We start from the raw sequence: 12,108 nt of genomic DNA, 5'->3' as shown, positions 1-12,108 counted from the left end.
CTTGCTCGGTGACAGCCGCTGCCACGCTCGCTTCTGGACAGCTTCTGAGGAACGGTGCTGGCCGGGGCGGCGCTGCTCCAGGCAGGCAGCAAGGAGGAGGTGGGAAGGTTAAACGAGAGGGTGGCTGCCTGTGCACACCAGGGAGGGAGCGGGTCTCTCACAAAACCCCGTGGCTGGTGCTGCCTGTCAAGCAGAGATTTATTTCATCCTGCTCTGAGCTTCTGAAAATGGCTGGAGCCCAGGTTGCCCTCCTCTTGCTCCAGGACTGCACAGTTGTTTCCTTGCTATCTCCTCAGCTGCATGGAGAGGCTGGCACAGCAGTTAAGTGTGTGCTCCGCTCCGTGATTTTAAATGCCTGGAGCCATCCCAACACCTGCCTGGAGTCAGGCAGCTCAGGACCCACCCCATGGCTTGGTGATTCAAACAAAGAAACACACAGCTTCTGGTACCTCGCAGGGGCGAGCCTTTAATGGAACACAGAGACCCTGGTTTTACAGGCAGGCACGCCGAGGGATGAACAACAGATGCAGTGGAGTCTGTTTTCAGATTTCCATAACAAGTGTGTGTCAGGAGCTGGCAGCTATGAAGACATGTGGCATATGCTGGGTATGTCTGTGCCGTGCCCTGCCCAGGAAGCTTTTCTTCCATAGGAGCTCCTCAGATGAGTTACAGACACCAGGAATGGATAGAGCTGCTGTCCTGGGGAAGCTCACCTTGACCTTTCCTCCTTGTGGGCTCAAACTGCTGGCACTGCTCTGCAGCAGGCAGGCCGAGTGAGGAACTGCCCACAAAGTGCCCACAAAGTCAGAGCACGTGAGGCTGATCCCAGGGAAAACAGGATGGCAGGAGTGCCGGGCCTACCATCCACTGGGTCAGGCCAGCAATTCCCAGGTGGGAATTTTCCCCTGTGCCCAACCCAGCTGCCTCAGTCCTGCAGCAGCTTGTGTTTCACAGTCGAGCTCTCTGAACAGAGGTGAACAAAGAGCGTCCCAGCTGCCGTGCGGGCACAGAGCTCGCACAGGTCGTAGTCGTGGGCCCATTCCACCTTCCCCCAGCGCCGAATCTGAAGGAGAGGAGGAACATGGACTATACTCAGAGCTGCCCAGCAACTCTCAGCCCCTCCTCCTCATGTGTCAAGCACAGGTAACCCCCCAGAACTGTTCTGATCATTGGCTGCTGGGGTAAGGACATCTCCAGATGAGGACATGCTTCATCTGCACTGGGGTCTGAGGTAAAGCCCCTTAAAAGGACAGTGAAAAGATTCCCAACTTCAGCAACTTTTGGGGCAGGGAGAGCTTCACACCAGGCTAATTTCCAGCAAGCTTGGTAGCTTGGCATCTACCAAGGCCTCCAGGCTGGATAACCCACAGCAAGAGAAGCCAGCCACAACTTTGCACTTCAGATTAGAGAGGGAGAAAAGCAGCCATCTGGGTTCTGTGAAAAGAAACTGGCAGCCCTGGGAGCACTCTGGGCTGTTGTGCCCGTGGTGTTGCTCTGCAGCAGCACGCTCCAAACGCTCTCAGACGTGGAGACTGGTGGAGTGGAACGTCTCCTGCTAGAGCAGGCACTTCCCTTGGCAGTTATTTGTGGTGGGGGATGCATTTGTCATGCTGAGATTATTGCTATTTGAATTATAGGGCTGTTTTGTAACATAATTTACCTGGTATTCTTCCTCCAGGCGAGACAGAAGCACAGCTTTCTCTACTGTAATGTGCCTGTCAATCAGGCCCATGGACAGGATCAGCGATTTCAGCTGGGTGATTACAAATTCTATACCTGGAAGGGAATAACCCAAAACAAACAATATTCATGGCTGTTTTCTGCTGCTTTACAGCAGCATCTTCACTGAGGAGGCAGGGAGGGTGTGATAACCCCTCAGGGAGGGCCAGTGATCCTCCCACCTGCACCTGGACACTCAGATCTGTTGTTTAACAGCAGGCACAGAGCACTCTGCTGGCCCTGCCACCGCAGTGACAAAGGCCATGCCCTGGACGCCACCTCCTTTTAGATTGCCACAACCCTTCCCCGTGCAAAGGGAAGGGATATCCATCCAGGCCTGAGCATTCTGTGTCTTTTGTGGGTTTCACTGCCTGCTGCTCATTCAGGTCCTGAGCAGAGCAAACGTCACTTCATCTCTTTATCTTTTAGGTGCCATTCAGCAGGTTCAGGCAAGAACAAGCAGGTTATAAGGATGAAAAAGTGAGGACAGGGCACAGTGTGGGCACTTTGGAGTACTAAGCCCCATTTTCTTTTCCTGGTAACAAAGCTGGGGATTAAATAATTAGAAGGTTTGGCATTAAAGAAGTTATTTGTGCTAAGGGAGCAACCAGATTATGGGCCAGCACGGTCAGACCCTGAACGCCAGTGGCACTGGGGAGAGCCCCTGTCTGTGACAAGCACAGCAACCTCAACACTCTAAGCAGGAGAAGAAAAACATTATGGACACTCCCTGCCCTGTGGAGAGGCACCACCTCCTCACTGGCCCAGCCTCGCTCACCTTGCAGGGCCCACATGTTGTAGGATGCCAGATGGCTGACGAAGGTCTCCTTGGTGCTGGCTGGGATGTTGGGCCCCAGGATGCTGGTCGAGGAGCCAATTGTCACGTTGTACCTGGAATGACCACCCAAGCCCTTGGAAAAACCCAGAGCTCATGGAGCTGTGGCTCTGGCAGCCACAAGCACCAGAGCTCCTGGGCTCAGCAGGGCAGGGCATTATCAGACAAAAATACCTTTAAGCTCTTACCTCTTCTCAGCCCAGTCAACCACTGGATCCCATTCATTCTTTTGCAGCTCTGCCAAGGCTGGAGGCTCCTCCACACGATAGCTGGGACAAAACCACACTGGATGGTCACTCCCAGGCTGGGACATATCTCTGGGAAGGACACTGAGCCCACCAGACCACAGCAAGAGCAACAAGGGCCTGCTGTCCACCCACTTTTCCCTAAACTTGGAGCTTTTTTGTTGTTCCAGGAAGGACAATTCTATCTTACTACAAAACAGAGCAGTGAAGTGGCCAACTGAAAACTCCAGGTAGCTCGAAGCCACAAGAGGCAGTGGGATTTAGCAGTTACAGGAGGGGACAAATCCCACTGGAACTCTGCGTGGGGCCACTCATGGCTCTCCTTGCCCAGCAGCTCAGTTCAGCATTCCCTGCTCTCAGTCTGACCAAAGCCACGGGGGAGGGCCAGGGGCCTGTTTCCCTCTCCCTCCAGGAGCTGTGCAGCTGCCAGTGGAGTCTGGGACTGTGACACAGGAGCAGCCCAGGAGGACTTTAAGGGAAGAAGGGCATTTTGATACTGGTACAAGCAGTTTGAAGTGTCTGTACTGACACAGGAGCACCAAGGACTGGTCTAAACCAATTCAAACCCTCTGGCCCAAACCAGCACAGATCAGAGCCCTGCCATGACCAGGTTACAGCAGACCTTTGCCCTCACTTTGCCCAGCCACCTTCCCAAAATCCAGCTGGGCCTCCACCTCGTACCAGAGAGTGTCTGTCTCCAGGAACTTCACAGCCGCTCGGATCAGCTGCGTTTTGTTCCGCTGCGTGGGATTGTCCAGCGCCGTGTTGCACAGAGTGGTCTGGGGACAAAGGCAGTTTAAACTGCTGTTATTCAAGGCTGGGAGAGGCAGCAGCTTCCATGGTACAATGTCAAGAACAAGTAGAGGAATTCCTGGTATATGGAGAATCGAGGGGTGCAGCTAAAAAGGGGTGTAGGGCTAGAACATGGCTCGGGTAATAGGAATCTTCTCAAATCTTTCAGAACCCTTGGGAGTAGCCCACTAAGCAGCAGGGAAGAGGGTTCATGGACTGCTCAAGGGCTCATCATTTCCTCCTGCCCCTCCCTATTCCCAATAACACTGTCCAGCCCCTTCTCAAGGCCCCACAGTGACAGAGATTCCCCCTAAACAAGCACCCAGCCAGTATCTAATCATCCTCACAGCTGCAGGCTGCCCAGAGAAAGTCCTGACCTCTTGTCCCTGTTTCCATGGACAGCAGGACAGAATCACAGAATCTCTTAGGTTGGAAAAGACCTCCAAGATCATCAGATCCAACCTTTGACCAATCACCACCCTGTCAACTACACCAGAGCACTGAGTACCACATCCAGTCATTAGGAGCAGGACAACCTGCTCCCTCCACATCCTGCATCTGGACACCTTTTGGAGGTCTCAGCATCCCACCCTGCTGTGCTCACCAGGTGCATTGTGTAGAACTTGATGGTGTCCTTCTGGGAATCCCACTCCGTTGCCACTGCAATGGCCAAGGCCTCGCTGGGGACAGTGAAGAGCTTGGCCTGGGGCGTTTTCAGCTTTCGGTGGTCCAGGTTTATTTCAAAGCCTCCTGGGGAATCAGAGTAGAAATCCTGGGGAATCAAAGAGGAGCAGGCACTAAGGAACAACAGACAACCCCACAGCGGGAGCAGAGTCAGAGCTGGAGCTGAGGGAACGAGGGACCAGGAATGCTCACGTTTCCCACCACGCAGCTTTGCCACAGAGGAGGAAGGGGCAGAGCAGCTGGTGACAAACACCTGCCTCACACAGCCCGGGCTGGGGAGCCACGCTGATGTGGTGTGGGGTGGTGACACCACTCCCAGGGACCATCCCACGGCCCTACTCACCTTCTCCTTGCGAGATGCTCACATTCTGGTAGAACCTCTTCCTCTCTGGGGACAGAAACAGAGTCACTCAGGTGGCACTTAGAGGAGATTCAGCCCCTTTCCCTGCTCCCCATCACAGCCCAGAACAGACAGAGCCCCCAGTGCTGTCGAGGTGGCCTGGCCACAAAAATCCAGCCCTTCATCCACAGCTTCCCAGCACCACCACACCACTCCAGTGAGCTCCACTTGGCTGGGAAGCACCGGGAAACTGGTGACAACCAGAGTAAACAGCTGGGAAGTGAATGGAACCAGCTGCACTCCTGCCAGGCTGGGGGCTCAGCTCCCTCTGCACTGCCCTCCAGTGAGTTCCAGAGTGTAGCAGGGGTGGTTTCCAAAGCAGACCTGTCCCAGCACTCCCAGTTTTGCTTTGGGATCAAACACATTCCCAACACCTGAGAGCAGGACTACATGTATTCCAAAGGCTGACATGGCTCCCACAAGGCAGGAAGAATCCACAATCCATTCCCTTGACAACAGCAACCAGGTTGTTAATCCCAGACCCCAAAATCTGCCTTGTGAAGGGCACAGCAAGCAGGTCAGGCTGCAGGTCTGTTATTCCAGGTTGAAAAAAAAACCAACCACGTTCCCGCTGGGGGAATGGAAGGATTTGCTCAGGCTCAGCGACCTGTGAGTTTTGGGGCCAAAGAAAGCGCCACAGGCACAGCTCTAAAACCAGACTGAAGTGTGTGTGTCCCCCAGAGGAGCCGTGAGGCACATCGGTGGGCTCCCAAAACCCTGCCGTGAGTCACCGCGACTCTGCAGCCTCACCTCGGACAGAAGGAGACTGATCTTACTGCCCTCAAACCCAAACGGTTCCAGCAAAATCTGGGCAGGGGTTACAGGACCCAGAACACGCCTGAACACACCGCCCCCTCCCCGGCTGGGTCCCATCCCCCCAGAACTCCTAGAAAACAACAAAACACAAAAAACACGAGTGAGACACCGGTGCGCTGCAGACTCAGCCGTGCTGCCAGCGAACCCCCCCGGCTCCGAACGGCCTCCAAAGCCCGGATCGGGGCACAGGGGGGGAGCCCCGGCACCGGGGTCGCTCTCCGCCCGTGGAAAGCTCGGTCCACGCGGGGCCGTTCTCCTCCCACCCTCAGCGCTCCGATCCCAGCCCTGCCCTGGCCCAGGGTGACCTGGAGGACCCCCGGGCAGCGCCTCCCTCCCCCAAGGACGCTCCCTCACCTCCCGGCGGGGCATAGGCCCGGCGCCCGCACGGCCCCGCCGCGCCGCTCCCGCCAGCGCCAGAAGGCAACCGGGGGAACCCAGCGGGCACGCAGCGACCCCGCAGCAGCCGGCGACACCCGCGCCACATCGCGACAGCCCCGACACACCCCCACCACCCGCCCCCTCGGCCGCGCTCAGCGCCGCTCCCTGGGCGCCGCCATCTTGCCGGCGGCCTCGACCAATCCCCGCCGCGAACTACGTTTCCCACCGGCGCCCCGCGGCGGCCTCTCAACCAATCGGCTCCGCCGCGGCGCCGCTTTCAACCAATCAGCGCGGCGGCGGCGCCGCTCTCGACCAATCAGCGCGGCGGCGGCGGAGGCGCTGCCGGGAGGGCTCCCCCCCCTCCAACTCCGGACTCCGGCGGCGGCCTCGGCGTGAGGGAGAAGCGGAGCAGGCGGTGCTCCCCCTTCCCCTTCCCCTCCCCGGGCCTCGCCCCGGCCCCGGCCACGCTGGCGCCCGGGGACCCCCCCGAGATGCCTGTCCGGAGCGAGCGGCGTCGCGCCGGAGGGCCTGGAGGCGGCTCGTCATCATCATCATCATCGTCGTCCTCCTCCTCCTCCTCCTCGTCGTCCTCCTCCTCGCCCGCCACCGGCGGGGGAGCGGCCGCCAGCAGCCTGGTGCCGCCGCCCCCCATCAACACGGCGCAGCCCGGCGTGGCCACCTCGCTGCTGTACAGCGGCGCCAAGTTCCGCGGGCAGCAGCGCAGCAAAGGCAACGCTTATGAGGTGGAGGTCGTCATGCAGGTAATGGGGGGGACCCCCAGCCCGCCATTAGACGAGCCCCTGGCGGGGCGGGAGCGGCCACCGCGGGCCTGAGGCGAGCGGGGTCCCCCGCTCGCCTCAGGCCCGCGGTGGCCGCTCCCGCCCCGCCGGCCCCCTTGCGACAGCGCCCGCATCACCCCCATCCCTTCGGTTTCACCGCCAATTTCTTCGCTAAACATCCTTAAACATCATAAGGGAGGTGCACAGAGTCTCCCTGCCTGGAGGTGTTTTAAGGGGGGGGTCGCCTGGCGGGTTGGGGGCTCAGTCTCAGAGAGGGGTCTTTCCCGGCCTAAATGATTCCGTGATGCCCGCGTTTGTGTGTAATTCTCCCTGACTGTGCTAGAAACGCTGTGTGTGGCTTGTTTTGCTTTTTTGTTTTGTGTTTTTTTAATGCTGAAAATCGCTGCGCTTTTTTGTACCAAAAAGGCGGGTGGTTTTGCCCGGGTGTCAGCTGAGGAGAGAGATGGGGAAGGGGTTGAGCTCTGCCCGTGCTGAGCTCAGGGAAACGTCCCCAGAGTCTTTGATCACAGGTGGGGAAGGGAAGATCCATCACCTCGCAGGTGAGGTTTGCACTTTCCCCGAATAGCTCGCACACCCCAGAGATGCCAAGGGGAAAAGCTTGGAAAATCCCCTGGTTTTGGAGGTGCTTTTTCGGAGGAGCAGGCCTGGTTTCTGCACAGAAAGGGCAGAGAGGTGCAGCCTGGTAACTCCTAAGACAAGTGGCATGAAAGGTTTAGATTTAGGAGAAGGGCCTCCTGCAAAGTGCTGGGGGTGTGTGGGTGATTCTGCCAGGGATGGTTTTACTCGGAGAACTCTGTGGGTTGGATTCCTTCCGGCTGGAAAGCAGGGTGTGCTTCCTGCTGGTGATTTTTGGGCAGAGGGTGCTGCCTTGGAAACAGGCCTGGGATGTGGAGGTTGTCAAAGGTGAGCTGGGCACCTGTCAATGATCTTTCCAGGTTGTTCCCAGCATGGGGAAGGGCTGGCAGCTGTACCAGCTGAAGCTGAAATTATCCTTGGAAGGGTTAGGAGCTGCTTTGGATCAGTCATGTACCTGTTTTTATGGTTGGACTTTGCACTCTTTTCTAGCATGTGGATATGGAAAACTCCTATCTCTGTGGATACTTGAAGATTAAAGGCCTTACAGAGGTGAGTGTTAACTGCAAAACAACACAAAAAGGTGCTGTTTAAAGGCTTTCTTTTTTTTATTTTCCTGGTGGGGTAGGAGAAGCTACTGCCAGAAATGGGAAGTGGGGGGATTGAGCATGTTGTGGATTTGATCATGGGGTACCCACTGGGAATGGATGTTGGCTGTAAATGTCACTGGTGATCGTCCAGCTGGAAGCTTCAAAGGATCATTAAGGTTGGGAAGGCCCTCTGAGATCACCCAATCCAACCAATTAACCCAGCACTGCCATGTTACCACTAAACCACATCCCCAGGTGCCACATCCACGTGTTTTTTGAACACTTTCGGGGTTGGTGATTCCATCACTGCCCTGGCCAGCTGTGCCAATGCCTGACCATGCTGTCAGTGAATAAATGTTTCCTGATATCCAACCTGAGGTGCAGGGCAGGAGGGACCTTGGATTTCCCGGCGCTGTCGCTGTGAGATGCGTTTTGCTGAGCTCGTGGAGCTCTGTTGGTGTCTGTAGGGGACAGCTGTGACCCCACCTGTGTCTCTCCTCTCTCCCAGGAGTACCCAACCCTCACCACGTTCTTTGAAGGCGAGATAATCAGTAAGAAACACCCGTTCCTAACGCGCAAGTGGGATGCTGACGAGGATGTGGATCGTAAACACTGGGTAAATAAATCTGGGATACCTGTGGGTCTGGGCAGCTGCTGGGGAGGAGAGGTGTGCCCGTGGAGGAGCTGTCAGAAAGGCCTGGAAACCTCTCATTTTTGTGTGTTTTCCTCCTTCCCTGAGTGGGAAGTCACTTCAGCAGGCTGTGATCTGTGATGAGGGGAGGGGACATCTTGTTTTCCACTTGCTGGCCCTGGGGTTGGAAGGCAGGAGGAGCAACCTCCATCTCGACTCCCTGAGAGAAAACACTCCTTACTTTTGAAGAAAAAATGGAGTGGAGAAGGGGAGAGGGACCCCTCTGGCAGTTGGTACCTGTCCCTCTGCTCAGGGCAGGGTGTTCCTGCTGCTGTGCTCTGGGGCCACAGCAGCCATGACCTTGCTGTTTGCCAGGCTTTGATGTTTATTGTGCTACTTTCAAAATATTTTCCTCTGGAAGTGTAGGAGCTTCTCCAGCTGTGCTGGATATGGCTGTGGGTGTCAGTAGTTTTTCCCTCCTAAACAACAGCTGACACTAGAGCTCTACTCCTGGAATAAGCAGCCTGTTTTTTCTTTTTTTTTCCTTTTTGTTTCAGGGAAAGTTCCAGGCTTTTTACCAGTATGCAAAAACATTTAACTCTGATGACTTTGATTATGAAGATCTGAAAAATGGGGACTATGTCTTCATGAGGTGGAAGGTAAACTCTGCATGTCTGCTTCTCTGATGAGCTGCTTGCAAGCCCCTGGCAGAGGCTTGTGGTGCCTGAAAGCTTCTTCAGCTATGATGATTTAATGAAGGATCTCACCCTACCAACCCCAAAACCCACTGTACTTGCAAGTTGCAGTGTGACTCGTGTCTAGCCAGCTAATTGTGTCCTTAAGGGCTGCAGTCATGGCTAAAAACACAACAGGAAAATCTTGCTTGGTGGTGCTTCAGAGGATGAGAGAGTTGGTGTCTCCAGCCACTGTGTGGGGCCTGGGTGTCTTTGATGTGGAGTGGCCACTCTGCACCTCTGTTTGTCAGCTGGGATCATCAGAGAGTCACCACGGGATGGTTTGGGTTGGAAGGGACTTAAAAGCTCATCTAGTTCAACCCAGGGACACCTTCCCCTAGCCCAGGTTGCTCCAAGCCCTGTCCAACCTGGCCTTGGACACTTCCAGGGATGGGGCAGCCACAGCTTCTCTGGGCAACCTGTGCCAGGGCCTGCCCACCCTCACAGGGAAGGATTTTTTTCCTAGTATTTAATCTAAATTTCCCCTCTGTCAGTGTGAAGCCATTCCCCCCTGTGGTGTCCTTCCATGCCCTGGGAAAAGTCTCTCTCCAGCTTTTTCACAAGCCCTCACAAGTCTGGAAAGGCTGCAGTAAGATCTGATCTCCCTGGAGCCTTCCCTTCATTCTCAGGCTCTGATTCCCGAGTTTTGCAATCGGCTTCTGGTTCACAAGGGGCAGGTGTTGAACTGAAACTGATCTCCTGCACTCTTTAAACTGGTTCTGTTCTCAGTTCTCTGCTTCCCTGTGAGATGCCTGTGGTGGCAGGTGGTGAAGGGACACTCTGGTCTCTGGTCTGGCCTGCTGCAAGTGCAGGGAGTGCTCAGCCAGGAATGTCTTTGTGTCAGTGGGTGCCAGTACTTGGTTTGGGAGCACAGATTGGGGTGGGGTGGGGTTATATTTGACCAACATTTTAAAATGCAGCCTGTATTTCTTGTGCAGGAGCAGTTCCTAGTCCCAGATCACACCATCAAGGACATCAGTGGTGCTTCCTTTGCTGGTTTCTATTACATCTGCTTCCAGAAGTCAGCAGCATCTATAGAGGGCTATTACTACCATAGGAGTTCAGAATGGTAAGGAAGCCTCCTGAGGGCTCAAACCAGGCTGTGACTCCTGTCCTGCTCGTCCACAGCCTCAGGAGTGTCCAGGCAGGAGGTTCAGGCTGGACCTCAGGGCAGAAGGGAGGGGTGTGGGCTGTGCTTGGCCTGAGCTTGGGGCAGCCCATTGGTGTGGAAGTGCTGCCCTTTTGGCATGGGGGGGGAAATTCGGGCTGGCAAGGTGGAGGAGGGGGAGGTACAGGGTCTGGAGAGGGTGTTAGGGGGGCATTTGAGAGGCAGTTTGGTATTTTCTCACACGTAACAGTTTGGGTGTTGTTCCCTTCAGGCAGAAATCGTGTCAGGCCAGGGCTTTGTATTCTGAGGTCCTTGGAGTCTTGCTGTAAGACAAGGGAACAGTCAAGGCTAATTGGTGGGGTTTTGTTGGAGAGCTCTTTTCTCTTGGATCATTGTCCTGAGCAGCAAGTGAAGCTCTCAGGGGGAGGGAAGGAAGCAGGAGACTTTCAGACACATCCCCTGGAGCTGAGCTTTGAAAGACTCGAGTGTTAATTTGCACTTGTAGCAAACACTGTTTGAACATGAAAGTTGTTGAACTTCAAAGAGTGTCCAAAAAACCCCCACCACAGGCAGCCCACCTGGAACGCTGCCTGGCTGCAGGTGGCTCAGAGGCACCAGAGTGAGAATCATGGAATCGTTAAGGTTGGAAAAGACCTCCAAAATTGAGTCCAACCTTCGACCAAATCCCACCATTCCCACTAAACCCTGAGTGCCAAGTCTGCTTGTTTTCTGAACACTTCCAGAGATGGTGACCCCACCACTTCCCTGGGCTTAACCACTCTTTCAGTGAAGTATTTCTTTCCTAATATCCGACCTGAATCTCTTCTGGCACAACTTGAAGCCATTTCTCCTTGTCCTGTCAAGAGACCGACCCCCACCTGGCTCCAGCCTCCTGTCAGGGAATTGTGCAGAGTGGTGAGGAGTCCCGATGGGATTTTGGCACTGTGGGGAGTGGATGTTGGATGCCTGAACACCTCTGAGACTGTAAAGGGGGAGAGAAGAGCCAGCAGGAGCTCCCTGTAATCGTCTCCTCTGTGTTTTCCTTCTCTCCCAGGTATCAGTCACTGAATTTAACTCACGTTCCTGAGCACAGTGCTCCTATCTACGAATTCCGATGACAGTCCGGATCTGATACCACCCAGAAGCAAACCGGGCAGGAGAGAGCATGGCCTGCCAGGAGAACTGTGTCCCTGTGGGAGCACGGGAATGCACTCTTCTCTCCTGCCCCTTGGACTTGCCAGAGAGAGCCTGGATGTTAACTCACCCAGCCCGAGGAGCTGCTGGAGCTTGATTCTCCCTCCTGTCGAGTGGCCATTTGATCTTTACTCTGGTTTTAAGCTACTTTAATGCACTTTCTTGTTGCACAGCTCGTTTCTCTGTCACTGAAGTTCCTCCCAGCTCTCCTTTGGAAGCTGTTTCTCAGTAGCTGGAATCAGTGCTCTGGCCTCTGAGTAATAAGGAAATGTAAGCTCGGGGCTTATATTTTCCTTGTTTCATCCTGATGTGGATTGAAATTGCTGGGATTTGGGTTTGTTGCCCAGATTTCCAGCTCCGATGCTCCCAAAGCCGGGTCCTGGGTGTGAGGCTCAGCTGTGGAGTCTGTTGGGGAGTGTTGGCTGAGGTAAGGCTGGAATGAGGCTTTGCTGGCTGACAGGGTTAGCCAGGGCTGCAGATCTGTCAGGAACACCGGCCCTTTGGAGCTGGGAGCTGTTCCCGTGTCTGGATACGCCACTGGGAATTAATTTGATGTACGGACTTCCAGGCTCTCAGTAAAGTGGATCTGAACTCTGCTTTGTAGGTGTA

At 55.2% G+C, this 12,108-nt stretch overlaps 2 protein-coding genes across 2 annotated transcripts; one reads left to right on the top strand and one right to left on the bottom strand.

The window, feature by feature from the left end:
• Nucleotides 1–440: 440 nt before the first annotated feature.
• ATPAF2 (ATP synthase mitochondrial F1 complex assembly factor 2) lies at nucleotides 441–5,993 on the bottom strand (the record flags this gene model as incomplete). Its single annotated transcript, XM_050317589.1, has 8 exons — nucleotides 441–1,063; nucleotides 1,661–1,776; nucleotides 2,498–2,610; nucleotides 2,743–2,823; nucleotides 3,481–3,578; nucleotides 4,196–4,341; nucleotides 4,619–4,663; nucleotides 5,846–5,993. Coding segments are annotated over 8 exons (885 nt in total), but the record flags the coding sequence as incomplete, so codon positions are not given.
• A 248-nt stretch (nucleotides 5,994–6,241) lies between these two features.
• Nucleotides 6,242–12,095, top strand: GID4 (GID complex subunit 4 homolog). The gene is made up of 6 exons (XM_050317529.1): nucleotides 6,242–6,630; nucleotides 7,735–7,794; nucleotides 8,341–8,448; nucleotides 9,021–9,122; nucleotides 10,136–10,266; nucleotides 11,360–12,095. Exons 1-6 carry the CDS (start codon nucleotides 6,361–6,363, stop codon nucleotides 11,421–11,423), a joined length of 735 nt encoding a protein of 244 aa, XP_050173486.1. The 5' UTR covers nucleotides 6,242–6,360; the 3' UTR covers nucleotides 11,424–12,095.
• Nucleotides 12,096–12,108: the final 13 nt, after the last annotated feature.

The sequence above is a fragment of the Myiozetetes cayanensis genome, unplaced genomic scaffold (genome assembly GCF_022539395.1).
Source record: "Myiozetetes cayanensis isolate MyiCay16 unplaced genomic scaffold, myiCay2020 scf20-37, whole genome shotgun sequence".
Lineage (NCBI taxonomy): Eukaryota > Metazoa > Chordata > Aves > Passeriformes > Tyrannidae > Myiozetetes > Myiozetetes cayanensis.
The sequence above is the reverse complement of the archived record's forward strand: the minus strand, read 5'-3'. Positions and strand labels throughout refer to the sequence as shown.

Coding starts and splice junctions, on each gene's coding strand:
- GID4 (XM_050317529.1), top strand. CDS start 6,361: ATGCCTGTCCGGAGCGAGCGGCGTCGCGCCGGAGGGCCTGGAGGCGGC. Junction 7,795..8,340: donor AGATTAAAGGCCTTACAGAG/GTGAGTGTTAAC, acceptor CCTCTCTCCCAG/GAGTACCCAACCCTCACCAC. Junction 9,123..10,135: donor ATGTCTTCATGAGGTGGAAG/GTAAACTCTGCA, acceptor TTTCTTGTGCAG/GAGCAGTTCCTAGTCCCAGA.